Below are 20,000 nucleotides of genomic sequence, written 5' to 3'. Positions count from 1 at the left end.
ATGGAGGAGCGAAACAATGAAGATGGAGGATGGAGGGATAGAGGAGCGAAACAACAAAGATGGAGGATGGAGGGATGGAGGAGCGAAACAACGAAGATGGAGGATGGAGGGATGGAGGAGCGAAACAACGACGATGGAGGAGCGAAACAACGAAGATGGAGGATGGAGGGATGGAGGAGCGAAACAATGAAGATGGAGGATGGAGGAGCGAAACAACGACGATGGAGGATGGAGGGATGGAGGAGCGAAACAACGAAGATGGAGGATGGAGGGATGGAGGAGCGAAACAACGAAGATGGAGGATGGAGGGATGGAGGAGCCAAACAATGAAGATGGAGGATGGAGGAGCGAAACAACGACGATGGAGGATGGAGGGATGGAGGAGCGAAACAACAAAGATGGAGGATGGAGGGATGGAGGAGCGAAACAATGAAGATGGAGGATGGAGGGATGGAGGAGTGAAACAACGAAGATGGAGGATGGAGGAGTGAAACAATGAAGATGGAGGATGGAGGGATGGAGGGGCGAAACAACGACGATGGAGGATGGAGGGATGGAGGAGTGAAACAACGAAGATGGAGGATGGAGGAGTGAAACAATGAAGATGGAGGATGGAGGGATGGAGTAGCGAAACAACGACAATGGAGGATGGAGGGATGGAGGAGCGAAACAATGAAGATGGAGGATGGAGGGATGGAGTAGCGAAACAACGACAATGAAGATGGAGGATGGAGGAGCGAAACAACGACGATGGAGGATGGAGGGATGGAGGAGTGAAACAACGAAGATGGAGGATGGAGGGATGGAGGAGCGAAACAACGAAGATGGAGGATGGAGGGATGGAGGAGCGAAACAATGAAGATGGAGGATGGAGGGATGGAGGAGCGAAACAATGAAGATGGAGGATGGCGGGATGAGGAGCGAAACAACGACGATGGAGGATGGAGGGATGGATGAGCGAAACAACGAAGATGGAGGATGGAGGGATGGAGGAGCGAAACAACGACGATGGAGGATGGAGGGATGGAGGAGCGAAACAATGAAGATGGAGGATGGAGGAGCGAAACAACGACGATGGAGGATGGAGGGATGGAGGAGCGAAACAACGACGATGGAGGATGGCGGGATGGAGGAGCGAAACAACAAAGATGGAGGATGGAGGGGCGAAACAACGACGATGGAGGATGGAGGGATGGAGGAGCGAAACAACGACGATGGAGGATGGAGGGATGGAGGAGCGAAACAACGACGATGGAGGATGGAGGGATGGAGGAGCGAAACAACGAAGATGGAGGATGGAGGGATGGAGGAGCGAAACAACGACGATGGAGGATGGAGGGATGGAGGAGCGAAACAACGACGATGGAGGATGGAGGGATGGAGGAGCGAAACAACGAAGATGGAGGATGGAAGGATGGAGGAGCGAAACAATGACGATGGAGGATGGCGGGATGGAGGAGCGAAACAACGAAGATGGAGGATGGAGGGATGGAGGAGCGAAACAATGAAGATGGAGGATGGAGGGATGGAGTAGCGAAACAACGAAGATGGAGGATGGAGGAGCAAAACAACGACGATGGAGGATGGAGGGATGGAGGAGCGAAACAATGAAGATGGAGGATGGAGGGATGGAGGAGCGAAACAATGAAGATGGAGGATGGAGGGATGGAGGAGCGAAACAATGAAGATGGAGGATGAAGGAATGGAGTAGCGAAACAACGAAGATGGAGGATGGAGGAGCAAAACAATGACGATGGAGGATGGAGGGATGGAGGAGCGAAACAACGACGATGGAGGATGGAGGGATGGAGGAGCGAAACAACGACGATGGAGGATGGAGGGATGGAGGAGCGAAACAACGAAGATGGAGGATGGAGGGATGGAGGAGCGAAACAATGAAGATGGAGGATGGAGGGATGGAGGAGCGAAACAACGAAGATGGAGGATGGAGGGATGGAGGAGCGAAACAACGAAGATGGAGGATGGAGGAGCGAAACAACGAAGATGGAGGATGGAGGGATGGAGGAGCGAAACAACGACGATGGAGGATGGAGGGGCGAAACAACGACGATGGAGGATGGCGGGATGGAGGAGCGAAACAACAAAGATGGAGGATGGAGGGGCGAAACAACGAAGATGGAGGATGGAGGGATGGAGGAGCGAAACAATGAAGATGGAGGATGGAGGGATGGAGGAGCAAAACAACGAAGATGGAGGATGGAGGGATGGAGGAGCGAAACAACGAAGATGGAGGATGGAGGGATGGAGGAGCGAAACAACGAAGATGGAGGATGGAGGGATGGAGGGATGGAGTAGCGAAACAACGAAGATGGAGGATGGAGGGATGGAGGAGCGAAACAACGAAGATGGAGGATGGAGGGATGGAGGAGCGAAACAACGAAGATGGAGGATGGAGGGATGGAGTAGCGAAACAATGAAGATGGAGGATGGAGGGATGGAGGAGCGAAACAATGAAGATGGAGGATGGAGGGATGGAGGAGCGAAACAATGAAGATGGAAGATGGAGGGATGGAGGAGCGAAACAACGACGATGGAGGATGGAGGGATGGAGGAGCGAAACAACGAAGATGGAGGATGGAGGGATGGAGTAGCGAAACAATGAAGATGGAGGATGGAGGGATGGAGGAGCGAAACAATGAAGATGGAGGATGGAGGGATGGAGGAGCGAAACAACGAAGATGGAGGATGGAGGGATGGAGGAGCGAAACAACGACGATGGAGGATGGCGGGATGGAGGAGCGAAACAACAAAGATGGAGGATGGAGGGGCGAAACAACGAAGATGGAGGATGGCGGGATGGAGGAGCGAAACAACGAAGATGGAGGATGGCGGGATGGAGGAGCGAAACAATGAAGATGGAGGATGGCGGGATGGAGGACCGAAACAACGAAGATGGAGGATGGAGGGATGGAGGAGCGAAACAATGAAGATGGAGGATGGAGGAGTGAAACAACGAAGATGGAGGATGGAGGAGCAAAACAATGACGATGGAGGATGGAGGGATGGAGGAGCGAAACAACGAAGATGGAGGATGGAGGAGCAAAACAATGACGATGGAGGATGGAGGGATGGAGGAGCGAAACAACGACGATGGAGGATGGAGGGATGGAGGAGCGAAACAACGACGATGGAGGATGGAGGGATGGAGGAGCGAAACAACGAAGATGGAGGATGGAGGGATGGAGGAGCGAAACAATGAAGATGGAGGATGGAGGGATGGAGGAGCGAAACAACGAAGATGGAGGATGGAGGGATGGAGGAGCGAAACAATGAAGATGGAGGATGGAGGAGCGAAACAACGAAGATGGAGGATGGAGGGATGGAGGAGCGAAACAACGACGATGGAGGATGGAGGGGCGAAACAACGACGATGGAGGATGGCGGGATGGAGGAGCGAAACAACAAAGATGGAGGATGGAGGGGCGAAACAACGAAGATGGAGGATGGAGGGATGGAGGAGCGAAACAATGAAGATGGAGGATGGAGGGATGGAGGAGCAAAACAACGAAGATGGAGGATGGAGGGATGGAGGAGCGAAACAACGAAGATGGAGGATGGAGGGATGGAGGAGCGAAACAACGAAGATGGAGGATGGAGGGATGGAGGGATGGAGTAGCGAAACAACGAAGATGGAGGATGGAGGGATGGAGGAGCGAAACAACGAAGATGGAGGATGGAGGGATGGAGGAGCGAAACAACGAAGATGGAGGATGGAGGGATGGAGTAGCGAAACAATGAAGATGGAGGATGGAGGGATGGAGGAGCGAAACAATGAAGATGGAGGATGGAGGGATGGAGGAGCGAAACAATGAAGATGGAGGATGGAGGGATGGAGGAGCGAAACAACGACGATGGAGGATGGAGGGATGGAGGAGCGAAACAACGAAGATGGAGGATGGCGGGATGGAGGAGCGAAACAACAAAGATGGAGGATGGAGGGGCGAAACAACGAAGATGGAGGATGGCGGGATGGAGGAGCGAAACAACGAAGATGGAGGATGGCGGGATGGAGGAGCGAAACAATGAAGATGGAGGATGGCGGGATGGAGGACCGAAACAACGAAGATGGAGGATGGAGGGATGGAGGAGCGAAACAATGAAGATGGAGGATGGAGGAGTGAAACAACGAAGATGGAGGATGGAGGGATGGAGGAGCGAAACAACGAAGATGGAGGATGGAGGGGTGGCAGCGGAAGAGGGCTGGGAGCTCATATAACAGTCTGATGTCATGGCTATGACCCAGACCCAAATTGCACACTATTCCCTATACTATTCCCTATATAGTGCCCTATGGGTCCTGGTCAAAAGATGTGCACTATAAATGGAATAGGGTGCCATTTGGGACTGGGAAATACATACAGGCAACGCTCCAGAAAGCTTCTCATGTGTGATGCACTGCCTCTTGCCTCCACATTTAATACACATACATGGTAGTTGCTTTGGCATTTCTAGTCTCAGGGACATTCAATAATATTATATTAAATGACGTTTGGGCTGTGTTGGGAGATTTTGTGTATCCGAGAAGGATGGTGTTTTGTGTAGTATGTGTATTAGAGTGCTATGGCTGCAGGCTGTGGTTGACTTGACTTGACTTGTCCCACCCATGACCTGGATAACAGTTATACTGCGAAATGTGTGTGTGTGTGTGTGTGTGTGTGCATATGAGAGAGGGAAATCAAAAGAGTAGGCCTGATTAAGAGTGTCCTCATGTGGATGTCATGTGTACACACCCACACACACACACACACACACACACACACACACACACACTGCTTAGCCAAGTCATTAGATGGTGGTGAACAGAAGGAGGAAGAAAAGGACTAAAGGAATTAGCTGATCACAGACTCTCGGCTTGGTATTACTCAGTAACCATGGCAACGTACTCTGGTAGAAATGCATTGTCTGCCGGTGAAGAAGAATATGCACAAAACACCTGTTAGAATCTACCTGATTTCTATACATGTGTCTGAAACGCTCAAACAGGCATATCTCCATGTTAGGTCTATGGTAAACTGCCATGGAACACACTGAGCATGCCCTGCATGTGTCTGTAAGTACCAGGCTCATAATAAGCATACAAGGCAGTCAGAGAGAGTCCAAGGAAACGCTACAATAGACTGCAGGAATCAATACAGGCCTGTTGAGAGCAACTCCATTAAGAGGTGAATGGAAGAAAGGAATAGAAAACAGAGCGAACGAGAGAAGGATCAACAGAAGAAGAATACATGTCCTGCCAAATTCTTATTTGATCAAATCACAGTACATAAACCTGTAAAAGAAGGATTAGCATCATTTGTGTGTTTTACTGTCGATGTTTTCGCACAGAAAGAGACTCGCAGTTAATCTGACAACAAAACACTACCTTCTCAGAAATGTTTTACTTTTTACACATAGTACTTAATCTATTGTGATATATGGAGAAGAAATTCTAACTCATAACAACAGTTTCCATCCTCTTTTCCAGCACAATGTGTATGAGGACTTCATGTCTTATTTAGATTAGTCCTAAAATGTTATGTAAGCATGCTATGATTACCCAGAATGCTCCCTGTTGAAGCTCTGTGGGGGGTCTGAAGGTTGTGGTTCTCATCTACCTGTACCCACCACTGTACACGCACACACGCACACACACACACACACACACAGTATGTGTCACCTTCCTTCAAGTAATATTGAAGGGATGAGAACGGACGAGGCTGTCTAAACCTTGGATCACGGTACCTCTGTTTCATTACAGTAGACTAACAGATCTAAAGAGCAACTCAATCCCATAATACGTGTGTGTGTGTGTGTGTGTGTGTGTGTGTGTGTGTGTGTGTGTGTGTGTGTGTGTCCGTGTATTGTAACTTTGCACAATACACAAAGAAGTTTCTTCTTCTTCTTTAAGTACCCAATGTGTGGTGAATGCGGGAGGTCAAAGGGCGATTGTGTCATAAGGGAACTGAATTCCATTCCAGAGGGGATTGAGTTTGGACACTGAGAGTTCTGAGAGCCTTGGCAACAGTGAAGTGCTCTTGCTAGAGCCACAACGCTTTTGGTGGCAGGACATAGCTACTGTACTCAACACACTTAGCTGGTCTGCTACACTCAAGGGCACTCAACAAGTGTACACTCGGGTGTTCACTACAGTACACTGATCCACTACAGATATGAACAACACAATGTGTTCCTCTTTTACAGTAACACCTGAGGGAATAAACAGGAACAGAGAGCAGCCTAGCTCACCATGTAATAGCACCAAGATAGTGGAGCCAACAACGATAAAGGACCATGTGACTCAAAGACAGAGAACGAGAGGGTCTGGATTTTAGATCAAACACCTTTGGGCCCTGGTCAGTTGGACGAGAGCCTACTTTCTGCTAAAGCCTCACCAGGAAAAACGGTGGCTTACACACTGGCTATTTGGTAATGTTTTGTCCAGGTACTTGTTTGACATATTACTGCATTGTTAGGAGCAAGTAACTTAAGCATTTCTCTGCACCCTCTATAACATCTGCCAAACTGTGTACGCAACCAATACACGTTGATTTGGTTTGGCCTATGGGGAATCAACAGCAGAAAGGTCTTTACGATAGAGAAGGAGAGAAACGGCAGACAATTGGTCAGAATATGAACCTATGATGGAAAGGGTCATCTAAGGAGAGTAGAAAGCAGCCAGTCAGACCTTGCTAGGGGGGTATACACTACTAGATAGTCCCGGTGACTTAGAGAGGAGACTTCTCACTGGTTTAGTGTCTCGGAGCATCTGGAGAAGTGAGTTAGTGGTGGTGGAAGGGAGTGAAGGGAGTTTTGTATGTCAGGCTCTCTCTCTGGCCAAATCTGATCTAGGAACAGTTCACAACCCGTAACTCCATCCAAATCGAAAGCAGAGACACAGAACAGGAGAGCAGGAGTAGGTGGGTGGCTCAATGACCCCCCCCCCCCCCCCCCCCCCCCCACACACACACACCCCCCCAAGACATACAAGTGCTTGCTCACTATTTACTGCTGCTTGGAAATCCAACACTGTGGAGTCCGACGGGAGGATGAGAAAGAAGAGAAACACGGAAGCTGGCGCCAGGATGGACCGCACATCAAAACTTGGCCAGCACCGCCTGCTGCCGTGGGTAGATTGTCTGTTATTGAGATTTGAGCTTTTGTCATTCCAACCAGGAAAGTAAAATGACCTCTCTTCAAACACACACACACACACACACACACAGAGAGAACTTCGATTAAGGAGATAGAAGTTTGGAACAATGGGGGATTCTAGCCTGGGGTCTCTGCCATTGATTGCAATTCCATACAGCCTAATGCTGACAGTGCTGTTGTATCATAATAAATCGTTCTCCTCCACAGTAGTGTGTGCATGCCACACACACACACACACACACACACACACACACACTGGGTAATCTGTCCTCGCTGAGGTTGTAAGGGAGCGGATAAACTTCTCAGGTTCAGGTAGAATAGAAAAATCACAACTCTGCAACTGTATTCTAATTAGTTTCCAAATCTCTGTCACTGCATACTCTTCACACAGTAACGGCTGTACACCATCTGACTAATGTTCACCAATGTAGAGGCTGAACAGCTGCGTCATGGGCGTTTTAGCATATTGGCATATTTAGCAAATTGGCATATTGGTGACTTATTGGCCAGATGGAATGAGATAGGCAGACATGTTATTGGCATGGCGGGATGGGGTCTGTTAGTGGGCCTCATACTCTCATGCCATCTGATGACACTTGATCTAAGGCTGCAAAGCGGCAAGAGTTCCCGCCTAGAGACCCCAGGAGTGTGCACATGTGTGTGCAGCCGTGCATATGTCTGTGTCTCTGTCAGTGTCTGTGTGTATCCGTGTCTGTGTCCAACCCGTGGGGTCAGGCCCAGACCCAGCAAAGCCTGGGATGCAACAGATGAAATCTCATAGAGAAAAGACAGACAGACAGACAGACAGACAGACAGACAGACAGACAGACAGACAGACAGACAGACAGACAGACAGACAGACAGACAGACAGACAGACAGACAGACAGACAGACAGACAGACAGACAGAGCTATTCACATTCGCAAACTCTCCCGGTTCTCAGCTGGAGCAGGGAGTCAAAGGACATGAAGTGAAATTGTTCCACAAACACTGCAACGCTTGTGAAGATTATCAAAAGGCCCCACAGAAAGAGGAGAATGCTTGGAGGGGGCACAGAACAACTGCATAATACCATCATTTAGCACTCATGTGACTTGCTGGATGCATAATGGAGGGATGATGCAAAAAATAATGACTGAAAGAACGAATGGCCGTTACACAGGAACAATGTCTGTCTGTCTGTCTGTCTGTCTGTCTGTCTGTCTGTCTGTCTGTCTGTCTGTCTGTCTGTGTTTGTCTTTTCTCTATGAGATTTCATCAGACGTAATACACCATGGGGAATTTGCTGCTCGGGTTATAAACACTTCAAACAATGAAATGGCAGTCGTTCTCAGGGTGCATATCTCTGCCAGTATACTTCACTAAAATTGCTCTGTGTCAAATATCCATGAAAAAATCTATCCTTATAAAAGACCAACCATAGACAACAACAGATGACATAATCCAGATTGTTTCTTTCCTTCATTCTCTAGATTGATGAGCACCTTTGACCAAGGCCTACAAAGACAAACCAATAACAAACCAATTAGAAACTACTTTGAACCTGTGACAAACACTCTCCTCAAGGGGCCAGGTGAGGCTCAAGGCCACTTCCCCTCATTCAAGATGAGTTTTTCCTGGCAGCTGTACTGTTCTTTCCTTTCCTCACATCTGTTTGTGTTCCATCAGTAGCAAATTGACATGGCAGCGAGAGACACAGAGAGAGAGAGAGAGAGAGAGCGAGAGAGAGAGAGAGAGAGAGAGAGAGAGAGAGAGAGAGAGAGAGAGAGAGAGAGAAAGGGAGAGAGAGAGAGAGAGAGAGAGAGAGAGAGAGAGAGAGAGAGAGAGAAAGGGAGAGAGAGAGAGAGAGAGAGAGAGAGAGAGAGAGAGAGAGGGAGACAGAGAGAGAGAGAGAGAGAGAGAGAGAGAGAAAGGGAGAGAGAGAGAGAGAGAGAGAGAGAGAGAGAGAGAGAGAGAGAGAGAGGGAGACAGAGAGAGAGACAGGGAGACAGAGAGAGAGAGATAGAAAGAGAGAGACAGAAAGAGGCAGCGAGAGAGAGAGAGAGAGAGGGACAGAGACAGAGACAGAGAGAGGGGTGGGGGGGACCAAAGAAAATAGCAGCCGGCCCTGTCCTTCAGGGGGGAATTTAAACATTGGGTTGACATCATTGGAACAATGGAGAATCTGACACACAAACGTACTTTGAAGTCTATTCTTTATGATTACCTTTAATTTGCGTTACCTTTTCATGTTCAATTGAAAAAGAGGCAAAGCTCTTGATATACTGTACATTGCTTTGTTTTCAATTGGACTGTGCATCTTTAGACATTCACACAACATTGGTTTCAACCAGTATAAAATGTATCCAGGCATTATGAGCAGTCGTAAAAGCAGTGTTTCAGTAAAATGGCAGCCCTGCCACTTGTTTTGCATTACAGCTGAGGGATGTGGCTGGAAAAATAATGAATATACCATTGAACCAATTCCCAGATTGTAGCTGTAAATCTAGTGCCTGGTGAGTTGTCTCACCGTAGCTTCTGTCACTTCCTCATATCTAGCAAACAGACAAGCAGCATGATGTGATTATGAGCTTCATACTGGACTACTTAACAGCATATTAGCAGGATGGTAAATAAAAGGGCATGGTAATAAAACAACATGTTTTGAGGAAATTGTGTGTGTATGTGGGGACAGTGTGTGTGTGTGTGTGTGTGTGTGTGTGTGTGTGTGTGTGTGTGTGTGTGTGTGTGTGTGTGTGTGTGTGTGTGTGTGTGTGTGTGTGTGTGTGTGTGTACGGGGGACAGTGTGTGCGTGTTTTTGCATGTGTTCAATACCATTTCATTACTGGGTTGAAGGCGCCTGGCAACGCAACTCAATTGAAAGCACTTTAGTTATATCCCTTCCATGCACAGTGTACACATTCCTTTCCCAGGAAAGCTACTGAGTTCAAGCCATTCATTCTTATTCAAGGCTACTCAATAGATACTGTTACAGAAGGCTCCCACAAGACAAAGAAACTGTTGCTTGTATCAAATCAAATTCTAATTCTGATTGATAAAGGCTGGACACGGGCTACCCATCCCTCGCAGGAATTTAGTTCTAAACGTGTTGTTTATTTAATAGATCATTTAAACACCTTTATTCCACATGCGGGAACATTGCATTCCTCTTTCTAAAATGTATGCACTAGCAATATGATTTAAACCGTTTCCGAATCAGCAATTCAAAAGCTCTGTTGTAACATCGTTCATCCATTGTCAGAAAGTGTCAATCACCGCAGCACCCAAACCCACGTTCCGTTATCCTTGTTCGGAAGTAGCATCAACAAGTCGCCAGTAAATCATAAACAATAAGAAAACAAATTGTATTTCACTTACCCATCTCAAGCTCTTTCTCTTCACTATGGTGGTGAATAAAGTTGTCAGGTTGTAGACCTCAGTAGCAACTTTCCAGATACAGCAGTCCAGTCCAATGTGGGTCGCAATGCACAGACGTAACAGTAATCAATCGAGCGGGTGAACTGGCAAGCGCAGAGTTCTAGAGGGGAAAATCCGGAGGAATCAATGGTGTTTTGTCCGACCGAATTAATGAGTAAAGAAAACGGACAAAAGTACAGTATTGTGTGGTCTTGTCCACAGTTAAATCCCTGGGTCGTTTTAACAAAGAAAAAGCACACAGAGCATGGGTTGTCTGCATGTATGGCTACGTTAAGTTCAAGTCATCAATTCAAACTGTGATGATTGAATATGCCTTCATTTCAAAACGTCGATAAAACCCTATATTTTTACATTAGACACCCCAAAGTTGTGAATTTAGATGGTCAATAAAATCAATAAAACACTTGGGGTATCCTAGCTTGGGTTGTAGTCTATTGCGTTATAAACAGGTAGGAGGTAGGCCTCCGCCTGCTTAAACGTCAGATGTTACCATGGTTACTCCATGACATCAGTGTGAAAAAAGTTACTTTAATATTCTCTACGGAGAGCCGCTGTAATAGTCTCTGCAAGGGAGAGAGAGAATGTTAAATGAAAATATATTTGAGGTTACTTTACACGTTGTACATGCTATTGGTCCTTTTGGCGGTTGAAAGTGTTGTTTGTTTGACTTTTTCCAGCGCTGGTAGGTTCCATCGTTTGTACATTAAATATCTTGACTCATTGCAGGCGATGTAGTCAACCGAAGGATGTTTCCTCGCAATCAGCTGGACGTGTTCGCCATTTGGTCTGTGGTTTGGTTAGGCTCGGACATATTGTGCAAGTGTTTGTTTGCAAATTGTATCAGTATTGAAAATAAAAACCGGAAGTACAAACCGATATACAGACCAGCTACTGAAAGTTGGAGTAATAACACTACTTACTCTATTTTGTCTCTATTTTCGAGCAGCAGGTGAAACCTCACATACAACCAGTAGAGTACGTTTAAATGTAATTTTATTCAACATTCTGGCTTGTAAGGAACATTTACACAATTTAAGCACACAACCCTGATGTCTCAGGCTGTATACCAAATAGTTGTGTATTACAGCCTGATTAATCAGACTAGGCCTAGGCTAGTCCCGAATGTGGTGAAGCTTTCCATTAACGGTATGCACATTTAGGCTACATAGAATAAAAAACTAAAAGTCCCTCATCTGTCATGAATGTTGAATAAACATAGTGTGGTTGGTTCTTAGTAAGGTCGAAATTTGAGACAAAATATTTAATGGATTTTTAAAAATTTGTTTAACCTTTATTTAACTAGGCAAGTCAGTTAAGAACACATTATTATTTACAATGACGGCCTATACCGACCAAACCCGGACGACACTGGGCCAATTTTTCGCCGCCCTGTGGGACTCCTAATCACGTCCGATTGTGATACAGCCTGGATTCAAACCAGAGTGTCTGTAGTGATGCTTCTAGCACTGAGATGCAGTGCCATAGACTGCTGCACCACTTGGGAGTAATATTAAACTGACTTCAAAACATTTTGTATTGTATTTTCTATTTATTATGGATCTCCATTAGCTGCTCCCAAAGCAGCATACTCTTCCTGGGGTCCTGCAGAATTAAGGCAGTTTATACAATTTTAAAAACATTACAATACCTTCACATATTTCATGACACACTGTGTACCCTCAGGCCCCTACTCCACCACTACCACATACAGTGCCTTGCGAAAGTATTCGGCCCCCTTGAACTTTGCGACCTTTTGCCACATTTCAGGCTTCAAACATAAAGATATAAAACTGTATTTTTTTTGTGAAGAATCAACAACAAGTGGGACACAATCATGAAGTGGAATGACATTAATTGGATATTTCAAACTTTTTTAACAAATCAAAAACTGAAAAATTGAGCGGGCCGAATACTTTCGCAAGGCACTGTATCTACAGTACTAAATCCATGTGTATGTATAGTGCATATGTTATCGTATGTGTGTGAGTGTGTGTGTGTACGTGTCTGTGCCAATGTTTGTTTTGCTTCACAGGTGTTTTTAAAAATGTTTTTTAAATCTAATTTTACTGCTTGCGTCAGTTAAACATGGGTCTTTGTGCGGGGCAATCAATACTTGTTTGCTCATCAGCTAAGACACGTGCCCAAGACGAAAGACGCAATGCATGCATACTAACTGAAGTCTTGCTGGTGTTTACATGGTTTTGCGCATGTGCCAGGTGATAGAAATTTCAACGACACTACCAGCGTTCTAAAAGGTAAAGTAAATCATATTTTCCTGGTGATATTTTGTCAAACATTTACACCCCCTGAAGGACCAACCACACAGACAACTGGTAGAGAATGGCGCTGCAATGAATAGCAACCCTTTTACGGGCTCCTGACCAATTCTGTTATTTTGTTTTTTTGTGCTGATCTTAACTTTTTTTCTACATAATGTTTTCGCAATCATTTCTTGTGACCGAAAATAGCTTTTTTTTTTGTTTTGTTTTGTTTTTACCCCTTTTTCTCCCCAATTTCATGGTATCCAATTGTTTTAGTAGCTACTATCTTGTCTCATCGCTGCAACTCCCGTGCGGGCTCGGGAGAGACGAAGGTTGAAAGTCATGCGTCCTCCGTTACACAACCCAACCAAGCCGCACTGCTTCTTAACACAGCGCGCATCCAATCCGGAAGCCAGCCGCACCAATGTGTCGGAGGAAACACTGTGCACATGGCAACTTTCATTAGCGCGCACTGTGCCCAGCCCGCCACAGGAGTCGCTGGTGCGCGATGAGACAAGGATATCCCTACCGGCCAAGCCCTCCCTAACCCGGACGACGCTAGGCCAATTGTGCGTCACCCCACGGACCTCCCGGTCGCGGCCAGTTACGAAAGAGCCTGGGCGCGAACCCAGGGTCTCTGGTGGCACAGCTGGCGCTGCAGTACAGCGCCCTAAACCACTGCGCCACCCGCCCTAAAATAGCTTCTTGAGATCAGAAAAGCGATCACTAGCCTCGATTCGGGTGAAGATTTGTACTTCAAAGAATCTGAGGAGCTGGACATACTGCTCACCCCGGGCCAGGCCCTAATCCCAGAAACTCTGAAAAGGAAAAGAAAAAGGTGGCGTGAGAGAAGCTGACGTATGGGCACGTAGACAAACTATGTCGGCGAATTCATAAACCGCTTCTACCCTCCGTTCTATTGGCAAACATACAATCACTGGAGAACAAACTAGACAAGCTCCGTTTGAGACTACCCTATCACAGGGAAGTGAATAATTGTAATATCCTATGTTTCTTGGAGTTGTGACTGAGCAAGGACTTGGATAATATACAGTGCCAATCAAAAGTTTGAACACACCTACTCATTCCAGGGTCTTTCTTGATTTTTTACTATTTTTCTACATTGTAGAATAATAGTGAAGACATCAGAACTGTGAAATAACACATAGTGAATCTTGTAGTAACCAAAAAAGTGTTGAACAAATTCTTCAAAGTAGCCACTCTTTACCTTGGTAACAGCTTTGCAAACTCTTGGCATTCTCTCAACTAGCTTCATGAGGTAGTCACCTGGAATGTATTTTAATTAACAGGTGTGCCTTGCTAAAAGTTCATTGGTGGAAATTCTTCTTAATGTGTTTGAGCCAATCTGTTTTGCTGTGACAAGTTAGGGTTGGTATACAGAATATAGCCCTATTGGTAGAAGACCAAGTCGATATTATGGCAAGAACAGCTCAAATAGGCAAAGAGAAACAACAGTCCATCATTACTTTAAGACATGAAGGTCAATCAACCTGGAAAATGTAAAGAACTTTGAACATTTTTTAAAGTGCAGTCGCAAAAACCAGAAAGCGCTATGATGAAACTGGCTCTCATGAGGACCGCCACATGAAAAGGAAGACCCAGAGTTACCTGTGCTGCGGAGGATACGTTATTTAGAGTTACCAGCCTCAGAAATTGCAGCCCAAATAAATGTTTCACAAAGTTCAAGTAACAGACATTACTAAAGGACACTAATAATAATAAGAGACTAGCATGGGCCAAGAAACACGAGCAATGGACATTAGACCGGTGGAAATCTGTCTTTTGGTCTGATGAGTACAAATTTGCGATTTTTGGTTCCAACCGCCGTGTTTTTGTGAAACGCGGAGTAGGTAAACGGACGATCTCTGCATGTGTGGTTCCCACCGTGAAGCATGCAGGAGGAGGTGTGATTGTGTGAGGGTGCTTTGCTGGTGACACTGACTTTGATTTATTTAGCATTCAAAGCACACTTAACCAGCATGGCTACCACAGCATTCTGCAGTGATACACCATCCCATCTGGTTTGCGCTTAGTGGGATTATCATTTGTTTTTCCAACAGGACAAATACCCAACACACCTCTAGGCTGTGTAAGGGCTATTTGACCAAGAAGGAGAGTGATGGAGTGCTGCATCAGATGACCTGGCCACCACAATCACCCGACCTCAACCCAATTGAGATGGTTTGGGATGAGTTGGAGCACAGAGTGAAGGAAAAGCAGCCAACAAGTGCTCAGCATATGTGGGAATATGGTGAAGCTGATTGAGAGAATGCCAAGAGTGTGCAGGAAGTACCAGTGATTCACACAGTATGGAAGTGGCCAGATGAAGCGGATGCTAAACTACATGACTGTTTCACTAGCACAGATTGGAATATATTCAGAGATTATGACGGCATTGAGGAGTTTACCACATCGGGCCCCGACTTCATTAATAAGTGCATCGATGACGTTGTCCCCACAGTGACCATACTTACATTACATATCCCAACCAGATGCCATGGATTACAGGAAACATCCGGACTGAGCTAAATGCTAGAGGTGCCGCTTATAAGGAGCAGGATGACACAACGGTGGTGGGCCTGATCACCGATGATGATGAGACAGCCTATAGGGAGGAGGTCAGAGACCTGGCAGTGTGGTGCCAGGACAACAACCTCTCCCTCAACATCAGCCAGACAAAGGAGCTGATCATGGACTGCAGGAAATGGAGGGCTGAGCACTTTCCCAGTCACATCGACAGGGCTGTAGTACAACAGGTTGAAAGCTTCAAGTTCTTCGGTGCCCACATCACTAAGACTTTATCATGGTCCACACACACCAACACAGTCGTGAATAGGGCATGACAACGACTCTTCCCATGCAGGAGGCTGACAAGATTTGGCACGGGCCCTCAGATCCTCAAAAAGTTCTACAGTTGTACCATTGATATCAACTTGGCTGTACCAGGCAGAGGAAGTCCCTAAAAATTGTCAACGACTCCAGCCACCCAAATCGTGGACTCTCTCCTACCGCACGGCAAGCGATACCGATGCACCAAGTCTGGAACCAACAGCCAACAGGACCCTGAACAGCTTCTACCCCCAAGCCATAACACTGCTAAATAGTTGGTAACCCTCTGAAGTCGATTGACGCACTGGTGCAATCCACTGCATCCGCCACTGTTTTCATTCCGCTTCTGCGGTGAAAGGTGGCAGAACAAAATTGGTCTTCTCACGAAAATGCCTGTAGCGTCTAAATGTTTTAACCTACACACTATTATAACCACTCTATGGAAAGGGGAGACTCTCACGTGATAGTGTTCTCCGTGTCACTCGTCTAAAGTGTCACACGTCTGAAGGTAACCGGTACCGGTTTTAAAAAATAAATGGAAGTATGAAGGTAGTTTTGTCACTACCCAAAAAAGGGGTTCGGTATGTGTAAAACATATATATTGCCTGAGCTTTCTTATATCTCCTAGATAAAAGACAAACACTTCAACAGCTTGTTTCTACTGGTTTATTTTTTTTTGTCTTTGTTTTGCAATTTACAAATGTGCTATTCAATGTGTTTCTCTGGGCTATAGTAGTAAAGGCCAAATTCAATATTTTATAAAGTTATTGTTTTATATATATATTTTTAATACCTAAAGTGGTCATAACTTTCTAAATCAAATAGCTAAATTATCCATAGTATGACACCCCACCCCCTGACCCTTTTACCCATTTAAGCTGTTTTTTAAAAAGGTTCCCAGAATATTGAATTAGGTTGTGGGAACAGTCTGGTGGGAACATTGTGATGGGAACAGTCTGATTGTAACAGTCTGGTGGGAACAGTCTGGTTGGAACAGTCTAGTTGGAACAGTCTGGTGGGAACTGTCTGGTTGGAACAGTCTGGTGGGAACAGTCTGGTGGGAACAGTCTGGTTGGAACAGTCTGGTGGGAACAGTCTTTTTGGAACAGTCTGGTGGGAATAGTCTGGTGGGAACAGTCTGGTGGGAACAGTCTGGTTGGAACAGTCTGGTGGGAACAGTCTGGTGGGAAAAGTCTGGTTGGAACAGTCTGGTGGGAACAGTCTGGTGGGAACAGTCTGGTGGGAACAGTCTGGTGGGGACATCACAAAAGACATGTTCCCAAAACACAAAAAATTTCCAGTTATAAAATATTTATTTTATGGTGCAAAAAACGTTTGCCTGATATTACAAGAACGTTCCCAGAACACATTTAGTATTTTCTTTGAAGGTTCCCAGAATGTTGCATTAGGTTGTGGAAACAGTCTGGTGCAAACATTGTGGGGAAATATTTTATACAAACATATACATTTTGGGGGAGTGTTCTGGGGTGGTTGTCATAGATATTGTGCACCACATTTTTGTGAACGTCAGAACATTGTAAGGATATCTCCTCTAAAACATTTTTATAAATAAATAGATTTTATCAGAAATATTCTCAGAATGTTTTTGGGATGTTATCAGCCTAGACCTTAGCTGCTTTTAGCAACGCTAGTATACACTAGCATTGCTAGGAATTAGCTTGCCAAAAAAAACGGGATAGTCCACCGGAAACCAGAAGTTAAATAAAATTCAATTTCAACTGTCAGTAGGGTTGGTCCTTATGTAGAGGGGATTTAGAAAAAATCATCTAATAGAACATAAATTAAACCGGCTTTCCAAACCACAGGCAAAGTGAAATAACTAACATTTAATGGAACGTATAATTAAACTTGGGTCTATTGTAGACCCATGCAGTTTCTCTTCACTTACCTCATGCACGTGCACCATACCTGTACAAAAAAAAAACAAGAACTTGTGGGGGACTTTTATTTTGACATGAGGGAAGCAGAGAGGAACTGCATGGTTTGTTTTTTCACTTTGCCTGTGGTCTTGGTTATTTCCTCGGTTATGAGGTTGAGGGTGGTATTGTCCAGGGAAGGGATAGCCAGTTGCCTTTAGATGTGCATTTACACATTCTGCATTCGTGGAGATGGGCTGTACTGCTTTGAGCTGCAGTGGATTCATGTTTAACTGTTTATTTACCTTCAAAGGTTTATTCAGCTATGTCTGTGAGTCAATTTCCTTTTTGGGTGTCATGTAGAGTTGTGTATTTTAATATTTTCTTCACTGTAGCCTAAACATGGACATTGGACAACCTGCACCACTCCCTCACTGTAAATAAACCATTCAGCACTTGAAGACCTGGTTACAAGTCATGCCTTCCTGCACCTACATCCTTGGCTACTATGGGTCTGCTATTTTACACTATTATTTGCATAACATAATAATAGTAATAATTTAGAGGCCCCCCTCTCTCTCGCTCTCTCGCTCTCTCTCTCTCTCTCTCTCTCTCTCTCTCTCTCTCTCTCGCTCTCTCTCTCTCTCTCTCTTTCTCTCTCTCTCACACACACACACATACATATACACACCCACCCCTTCCTGTGGTTGTTGTTTATCAATTTTAGGGGAAATGACGTCTCTACCTAGTCCTTCCATAGGCACGTATAATGAATGATATGGTGCTGTATGTGAATTGCTTTCCTGTTATTGGCTACTCTCCTGATGCGAATAGCATATTTCTGTACACAAATATTATAGCTGAAAAATATATTATATACTGAATTACTTATACTGAAATCATAATTTAATGTCGGATTCCATCAATATTTATTTACATTATAAATGTAGCTTTTTGGGCTTTAGAATTGGCAACATTGCACCTGTGCACAAGTCATGTCAGTCTATTTCAATAATTTCTGACCCGCCAACCTTCGCCTGTCGTGTAAATTCACACACTCACATTGCTCTCGTTCTTTCACTGCTGTTACTAAACAGACAGTTTCCCTCCTACAGTAGACTCAAAAACAGATGTTTTAGCCAGAGTAGTGCTGCCATCTTCTGGTCATTCCGTAGTAGGACACATGTATCGTTCATTATAATTGGGAGTCGCACTCAATATTGTTTTTCCGTTTGGTGCATTCAGCTAGGTGCGCATTATGCACCCCTCCTCTTTTTACTCACAAATGCAGGCACATTGTTTACCAATTTATTATTCGTGTTTAATCTGATTGATTCACAAAGCAATGTGGTAATATGTAGGCTATCATCAGCTTTGAATTACCCAAATATCTATTCATATAACGTCTATTTATCCAGTCAATCAATTCCCACCGATTTTCTTAAATTATACATGACTTATATTATTACGTAAGACGATCATGATAGGGAACACCAAAACTAAATGTGTTGTAGCCAATGTAGGCTATATCCATTATCATTACACACAGTGCTTGGAATTACGAATTAGAATACGTGAGTATTTCGAATGTTCTAATAATGGAATAGAAAATGATCGAGTTATTTTGGTTGGACTACAATCAGGCGAAGCCTATCTATGGCGGTTACGCACCGCTTACTGGTCAATATGAAAAATAAAATAAACCACCGATATGCCTTTAACCGTGAAACTGACGCCTAGTATCTTTGATTGCCAGGCTAAACAATCAATGGACGTCCAGAAAATAACAACGTGGCTAAAACCGTCCGCTGAAGTAGCCAATCGATGCAGCCGCAGCAAAGCCTATTTGAGCCTACTACGTCCTCTAACTGACAATTTTTGTCTGAGGAGCGATTTCAGCACCACTTCGCTGTCCACTGACAGGATCACCGAAGGTAAGAAGACTCAAGATTGGCACTTTCTTATTCCACTTTGAATGGTTTTAAAACGTCCCTAAGATATTCAGGAACTCCGACAGATTAAGTGTAGTATTTTAAACATCCGTTGTGGTTTAATTAGCTCATAAATACATAACCATGTGTGGGTTATTAGGCTAATCGTATTGAATAGACTGGAGTGGAGTCGCGACGCACCCTTAGATACTGTGGTAACTCGCTGGAACTCTGTGTCCACAACCCATATGTCAACACATTGTGTCATGTATGCAGGATAAACTTGCTTGTAACTTACACGTTGCACGGGTCATGCTCTTGGACAGAGTGAGTATTGTAATGTAGTTGCAGCTTATGCTACTATGATACGTGGTAGGATAAACTAAGCAAGTGCTAAGTAGCCTAGTCCATCTGGTATGTTACAGTAAATCTGGGACAACAGTGTAGCATGCAGAGTTTACACAAAATGCTATTTATTCTACACATAAGCATGTTAATCATTATATTGGTGG

The 20,000-nt window shown here is 45.0% G+C and overlaps 2 protein-coding genes across 2 annotated transcripts in view; one reads left to right on the top strand and one right to left on the bottom strand.

Annotated features, from left to right (window-relative positions):
• LOC110534487 (neuronal membrane glycoprotein M6-a) overlaps positions 1-10,747 on the bottom strand; it is a 79,205-nt gene extending 68,458 nt beyond the window's left edge. Inside the window, exon 1 of the mRNA XM_036933618.1 lies at positions 10,510-10,747. Coding sequence (XP_036789513.1) covers positions 10,510-10,513 — 4 coding nt within the window. The 5' untranslated portion in view covers positions 10,514-10,747. The remainder of the gene's footprint in view (positions 1-10,509) is intronic.
• An 8,677-nt stretch (positions 10,748-19,424) lies between these two features.
• LOC110534485 (WD repeat-containing protein 17) overlaps positions 19,425-20,000 on the top strand; it is a 30,008-nt gene continuing 29,432 nt past the window's right edge. Inside the window, exon 1 of the mRNA XM_021619363.2 lies at positions 19,425-19,491. The gene's annotated coding sequence lies outside the window, so the exon portion shown is untranslated. The remainder of the gene's footprint in view (positions 19,492-20,000) is intronic.

The sequence above is a fragment of the Oncorhynchus mykiss genome, chromosome 10 (assembly GCF_013265735.2).
Source record: "Oncorhynchus mykiss isolate Arlee chromosome 10, USDA_OmykA_1.1, whole genome shotgun sequence".
Lineage (NCBI taxonomy): Eukaryota > Metazoa > Chordata > Actinopteri > Salmoniformes > Salmonidae > Oncorhynchus > Oncorhynchus mykiss.
Note: the sequence above shows the minus strand (reverse complement) of the source record. Positions and strands in the feature narration are given on the sequence as shown.